Here is a 7634-nt window from a genome sequence, read left to right as displayed (position 1 = left end):
TAATAAAAAATTAAGTATAGATTTGTTTTATTTGTTGTCATATCCAGTGAAGAAAATACATTTTTTCAACTATAAAATGTTCCTATAAAATATCTTAAATTATAAAATATATTACGTATTAATATTAAAATACAAAATATGTCATATAATTATCAGATTTTTTTATATTTGAAAATATCAATATTAGTATCAACCTAAAGCTAACTAAACTAAATGAAAAAGTTTGACAAAACAATCTTCACTCATATTACACCTCCTGTTTGTCTGGAGCTTTCAACCGTATAACCACAGTTTATTCAATTGTCCTGGAGATTGATCTGTTGACATGTGAGCTCAGTGGCAGTTATGATTTCAACCGTAGCACTTTAAGTGTTTTTTAACAAAAAGTGCTACTGATTAAGAACATGTGAGGCAGTTGAAAGCTCAAGAAAAAGCTATTAAGTGCACCTTGAGTAGAGTGTGTCCAAATAATCAGCAGTAATGGAGAGGAACATAAAACTTGGGCAAACCAGAAAGGTGGTTTTATACTCATTATGATGTGACTTCATTATTCCACTGATAATAATGGTCTTCTCTTCACTGTCTCCAAACCTAAAACATGTCGTCATGTTATTTATGAGAAGAAACTAATAGCATCCCCCATCTGTGTGTGAGTATGTGCACTTCAGTTTGTGCAAACATGTTGTTTTGTTTAAGGGATTTTTTGGAATTTGTTACTTTGGGTAGTGGTTGCAGTCTAAAACTGAGCTTTTTCCCATGATCAGGCTAAATATGTTAAACCACACGTTAACACACACACACACACACACACACACACACACACACACACACACACACACACACACACACACACACACACACACATTGTTTTGCAATTGTATTCATTGGAAAAAGATATCTCATGATTCTGTAGACATAACAAATAATGATAGATGGTTAGATGGAAACTATTGCATATTTACTATAAAGAAAGCAAATCAATATGTTTCCTATTGAATCAAGGGTAAAAAGAAAACCTACAAAGTTTAACAAATTGGAAATATTGTCAAGTCATTTCTTTCTCGTTTTCTGATAATGGTGTTGTAACAAGAAATAGTTAATAATATATTCATTTAACTTTTATATTCATATTTTAGGGCCCACGTTTTTAAAAGAGAGTGTAGACTCCTCTGTAATCAACCTGATGAGCTCTCTTGATGTAGATATTTTTATTAAAGCCTCTGGGCCGGATTTATGATTTGAAAGTATCTAAACCTACCCATTATTACAGATAAGATTTAATGTATTTTAAATGAAGCTATTTTAATTACCAAAGCTTTTATTTTTTTATGAATGCACAAACAACAAAGCCCCATATATACCGTGTACATATATAAGTACGTTCACTAACGCAGCAGAATAACAGCACACTTAATATAGCATAACTACTGTATGCTCTTAATTTATGAAGGTTAACGCATCAGAGGTTGAAAGCTTCCTGGAAGTGAAACATGAGAGTTGGTACTGTAAGTGAATACTGCTAAGTGCATGCACTTCAATACTTCTGCTGAGGCCTTTTGTTTGAATGAAGGACTTTTAGAGGGCTGTTATTTCGTGATTTAATTAAGGGTTTTGTGTGATATTCCCACAACAATGTGTAAGTCCACATGGTAACACTTGTGTATAGTGTAATGCAAACTAGACACATATTAGGGATAACTTAAAGTCTTACTCAATCTTATTTAGTAAACAAACCCAGGCTCATTATGTCCAAATTAGATGAATTGTGCAAGATGATTTTCCAATTTCCAAATCATTTCATTTATTTGAATTTCATTAATGTATTCAGTCCCGTGTTCATGACTTCTTTTGGTACCAGTGATTTTAATCCTGAAGTTAAAAGGGTTGTATAGCACTTTACATTACCTTTTATGTACGAACAATGATATGTAAATAAAGTTTAATTTGACAAACTACCATACATTGTATTTTTATAACCACAACATTATGCTACAGTTCCAAATCTTAATCAAAGACTCTTATTTGGCATTAAAAGTCTTCATTGCACTAAGGCTCCTTATTTTCGAGCAAGCGTTTTTTTTCGGCCTGCCAAACTCAGTGTTTCCAGGCAAACACAGCACAAAGACACATTGAGAAATGTTCCAAATAGCTATGATTAAGAAAAGAAATACTCATTTTAAATCAAAAGGTCTGGTATTTTTCCTCTCATGTTTTGCCTAAGCCCCCCCGCCCCCCGCCCGCTTTAGCACGCAACACAAAGTGAGCAGTAAATGAATCAAGGCAGCGCATGCTTCCTGTCTCTGACTCTGCGTATGAAAGTCTCGTATATTCAATTAGCGATAATGTTGAGCAGTCCCATCTCCATCCCTGTGATTAGAGTGAACACAACTCTTTTTGATTCCTTGGATTTTTTGTTTTCACGTCAGTCTGTCTTTCAGAGTGGCAAAATTACAACTGGCTTGAAACAAATCCGATTTTTGTTGTGTTAAAACATTCAGTGTTCCCCTCTCCCTCGACGCTTTGCTTTATGTGCTGTGCAGGGTTCAGCTGCACGGTGACGAGAGGTTGGAGGTCGCAGTGTGGGTGTCTGGAATGACCTTTGACCTCCTCTGACCCGCTGAACAGCCGCCGAACTGAACATCCAACTGGGAGCAGAGAGAAGACCCAGAGGTCAGGAGAAACACTGAGGGAAGCATTTTCATCTTTTCCTACAACTTCATTTTCAGTTTCTTATTTTCCCACTCAATGTATCCTCCCATCACTGAAACTGCATTAGTATTATGTGTAAAAAAAAAGGAATAAGAGAGGAGGAAAAATACTTATTTTCTCGTTGAGGATTTATGGACCCAGGTTTTAAAAGGTTTCCAAGGCCTAAGGATCATGAAACTCACTCAACAGATAAACGACTGTGTAAACATTCAAATACAGAAGGAGAAAGGAAAACAACAACATGACGGGGACTATGTTGCCATCAGGAATTTTTCATTTTATCTACCAGTTTGTTCTCTGCTTTCCGATGTAAATCTATCAAATTCTCTTCCATTATTTTTTACAAATGTCCTTTCCCCCCCCCCACATTATACATCTCTATTTCCAACATCACAGCAGTATTTTATTGCTGCGGCTCAATCGCTCATCTCCACTGTCCACTCATTATTTATCTCTCTACACTTGAACGAACCTTAAGCATCTATAATTAGGAAAAAGGAAAATACCATAAAATAAACTTATAAGAAATAATGGAAGATTTTTCCATCAATTCTAGACTCTCACCCACACACACTCGCACGCACACACACCCCTATCCGAGGGCCCCTCATCTTTCCCATCCTCCCACTCTCTCATCAAGGGTCATTTGCTCAGTTTCCTGCCTTCCTCTCCTTCTCCGATTGGTGGATTTCTACACGCCTCTGATTGGTCAGTGTTTTCAGCGCCTCCCCTTGTCAATTGCCGTGAGAACACCTCCCCTTTTTGGAGACACTCCTCTTTCTCTGAGGACAGCCTCCTCATCTGACTCTCCACCCCTAATGTTGCTCCTCCTCCTCCTCCTCCTCCTCCTCCTCCTCTACAAACACAGAAGTAAGGGTGTTCAGGCGCCCCCTGGTGGACGACATGTTTTACAATGTGTCAAATGATGTTAAAAACAGTCTTCTGCACTAAAATCAACACAAGTTTCATTTCCTAAACAAAAGGCTTACAACTGATCTGACATTTGAGTAAAAGCTCAACAGAAACAAGACATTTTTGGATGTAAAACCATAGACTGTATATATGATATGAAAATGATATGTAAAACCGATTAGAGACTCTTATAAACAAAAATGTAAAGTATAGATTTGATCATCCAAACCTATAGTGCCATCTAGTGGTCTATGTAAATGTGACAAATATCAGAATATCTCAAATGCGATTTTACATTAACAATGGACAAAAAACAAACATCTAAACAAATTGATTCTTTGGTATTTAATATTGAACAAAGCTTGCACTAATTTAAAAGGTGAGTGAATCAGAGCCTAGGAAAGATTCCACTCTTTTTGAGAACATGCAAGACTGTTCCATTTAAAGTTCCATTTCTTTATTAAATTAAAGAGAAGTATTAGTATTCTTCAAGTCCAAATAGGCTCATCATCGGGTACAGTATATAATAACACTTGTATACCTCTTGACCTGCAAACATGCCCATGTGCTAATGTAATTAAACATTTGGAAACAAGACTTCAACAGTGAATTAGACTCAAAACCTGAGCACGACAGATACATATGTTTTGCAGATCGATAAACTGACTAAAATGAAGAAATATGTGCATTCTCTGTTGTCTGCATGCAGAGCTTTACAAAAAGCAGAGGAGAACAGAGAAGCTGCTCAGGTGCTTCGGGGGGCCACGAATCAGCAAGTTAGAAACTGCTGGTGTCAGGTTAAAACAAAGTTATTTATTTCCTTTTGTTTTTCAGGCTTATACTCAAACCACTCAAGGGATCATTAACTTGCAGGAATTCAAACTCATAAAGATATTCACATTATTGTAAGACATGTGAAGCCTGTGTTAATTTTGGTTGTTTTAAGGTCTTGTGATATTTTATGTTCGCCATATTAATGTCAACAGATCCTAAGAAAACACCCAAAACATCAATCCTATTTACAGGAATGGTCTGTGTAGCCAAAGCCTCACAGGTACCTTATAAGAGCTGCATAGTTGTCCTAATAGTATATAGAAACCCTTCAATAAGACACATCATTCCACCAGTTCACATGTTTCACAAGACGTTGTCCACATATATTACATTTTTTGGCCTTTTGCTTTTATTTCTGACCTATTTTACAAGATGTATGCCTTCAGTAGTAACCCATCAGTTAGACCCTAAGAGAGACCGACTCAAATATTATTTTCTTTGTTCCTTTTTTTTAGACTTGGTGACAGAAACACAAATATAAAACATTGTCCTTTAAGGAATATTCTGTCTTATCCGGGTTTTTGTGGAGTTTTGCTACCTGTCGTAAAAAGGAAACTAATCAGGATAATTTATTGTCTTTTCCTGAGATGCTTTCAATGGGGTGGAGGGGTTCAAATACTGCTTACGAACCCCAAAACGCCTGGGCCTCTGCATGTGCAGCAGGTTAAATGCTTTAACATAAAACGTTCTGTCTTTGTGAGGACAGAAAGATACAGTAACACTTCCTGTCTTTCTTCTTAACCTCCAATAGGCCCAAAGTTTTCCTTCTGTCACTCCTGGTATTGGATGTGAGAGACACGAATCCATCACCTCTCACTACAATCAGAACAACGCAACACAGCCGACCACATGTGCGAGTGTGTGTGTCTGTCTGCCTGGCGTCAGTGTGTCTTCCCATACATCATAATGCTGTGATTCCGCAGAAATTGATTTGATCATTGATAAAACTATAGCCCGTCACTATAGCTTGATGAATGTGTCTCCTCGCTGAGTGTACGGGCATGTAAAGCGTTGTGATGATGACCCGGCTGATGTCTAAGTGAGGGGGAAGATAAAACCGAACATAAATCAGCTCAGCAGGGGGATAACAGCACATTCCCACAAATCATCCCAGGAATCCGAGGGTGTCCTGGTCCTAGAGAGGAATTCTGGGAAGGCTGCCAGATCCCAGTCAGACAGAGAGAGAGAGGTGCTTCTTCTTCTTCTTCTTCTTTGGATCTACCTATTTGTACCTTTTCCCTATAGTTTTCATCTGTATGCCTGATTAGTTTTCCTGAAGTTAACAAAATAATTCATTATTGTTTTAGACATTTCAGGAAACCGTACGCCACCTCAACCACGGGTGCACAATGAGTCAAACGCATGTTATACTGTAAGTGGGAGGTTCAAGGCGTTTTAAATCAAACCTGTAGGGCAGTATTTCTTTCAAAGAAGCGGCGTCTGTTTTCAAGCAAGTGGACAGCATAGAAGCAAAGAGGAGGGGAGGGAGAGGAGGCCCAAAAGGACGAAAATGGAAAGATGAAAAGGCCGCCGGGGTGGCGAGGGATGCACATTAAAAACATTAAGAAGAGAGAATTACAGTGTCCGAGAACAAGGTCTTTGAGGGAGTGCTCTGTGAAAGAACAAAGGGAGAGCTCGCGGTATAGGGAAGCCTTCTGCGGATAAGACTCTGGATAAGTGTCAGAGACAGGATCGTAAATCCAGAACCCCATAGTCTGCAAGCTGGGGCCGGGGGTCAGGGAGGGAGAGCACAAAGAGAGAGGCTGGGGAGAGGTGGGAGGTAAATGATAATACGGAAAGATAGACTGAAACCATAGCCATAAAAAAACATCTTAAGGATGATACTGAATCACTGAAACCAGATGACTGGGATACTCTTCCACTGGCCCGCTATGCTAAAGGTGAGACAGGACATGGCAACAAGGCAAATGGAAACAATGTCAGGGTCATGACCATAGTCATGACGCATGGATCAAATGAAAGTTCCCTGTGCGCTGTCATTATCAACCTGTGTTTCACACCAAGCATTCCTCACATTCTGTCTGCCAAGGATGCAAACACAGCTTCGGTGAGTCATCGGTTGCCTCTTAATACACTTATTGGCACATTCAGGAACAGGAATGGTGAGTGACGTCGACCCCACGCCTGTTGCCGAAAGCTGTTGTCCAACGGTTGCTAGATACTTACGTTTCCATAGAGGCTTAGGCTGCATTTTGTGAACAATGTGTAATGTGATGCACGTGCATTTTGGGTATTTTCTAGGGTTTATTAAGTATGACGTATAAGACATCATTTATTTGAAGAAGAAAGCTGGTGATATTGTATATTTTTGATATTGACTACAAATCCTACAATCGTACATTGAGTCTATCTCTCTACACTTTCGACCCCCATGTGCACATCTTTGAAGCGAATCATCAATATGTATTATTAATAGTAAAAATGGTTAAGCGATGTTTATGTATTGTAATATATGGTTGTGCAAAAGGAGGTATCATTAAAGGTGGGGTAGGTAATTCACTTCAGAAACACTTTTTGTTATATTCCATGGAATGCTCTTAACATCGCGATAGCAATGAATACATTAAATGCTTTGACAATAATTACATAAAAAAATTTCATCTGTGGAAGCCGTAGTATTGTAAAAAGCACGACCAATCATTTTAGCCGGCCCGGCTAAAATAACGCCGCAAACCGGCATGCGGTCATACCATCATCTCAGGGGTCATAAAACATGTATTACTCGGGGTATTCCTATTTATTATCGCAATATACTCGTCTTCGACCTATCAAGGCCATAAAAGCTGTGTGTCATCTCGTTTTTTCTCCCCACATTTACTGCACACGCGCGCGCCTGCTCATTTCCTGCGCGCGTCGAGCGCGCGAGGCGGGAGTCTCGCTCCGGCGAGACCGACGCGCGGAGGGCGCGCTGCTCGCCGTGAACGGTGATGCTTCTGTATGTTAGAAAGTTTTGAGAATTTCCAATCCATCCCATTCTTACTCCTTTGGTCGAACTCACGTGCGATCTAACTTTTCTGTCGTTGCGCTTCTTTTTTAGACGGGGAAGGCAATCTGAAGGAACTGTCTCGGGGAGGAGGTTGTGCTGTACTTGCGGCGTGTACTGGTTGACTCCGTACTCTATTCAACACGTAGTCTACCTTCAGACTGTACGTCCATCC

The 7634-nt window shown here is 39.2% G+C and overlaps 1 protein-coding gene across 1 annotated transcript in view; it reads left to right on the top strand.

Moving 5' to 3' along the window:
• Positions 1-2637: 2637 nt before the first annotated feature.
• npvf (neuropeptide VF precursor) overlaps positions 2638-7634 on the top strand; it is a gene marked incomplete at its 5' end in the record, with an annotated part of 25558 nt that continues 20561 nt past the window's right edge. The window contains one exon of the mRNA XM_010796593.1: positions 2638-2670. Within this exon, the coding sequence (XP_010794895.1) occupies positions 2638-2670 (33 nt within the window). The remainder of the gene's footprint in view (positions 2671-7634) is intronic.

The sequence above is a fragment of the Notothenia coriiceps genome, unplaced genomic scaffold (genome assembly GCF_000735185.1).
Source record: "Notothenia coriiceps isolate Sejong01 unplaced genomic scaffold, NC01 NC01_scaffold00037250, whole genome shotgun sequence".
NCBI lineage: Eukaryota > Metazoa > Chordata > Actinopteri > Perciformes > Nototheniidae > Notothenia > Notothenia coriiceps.
Note: the sequence above shows the minus strand (reverse complement) of the source record. Positions and strands in the feature narration are given on the sequence as shown.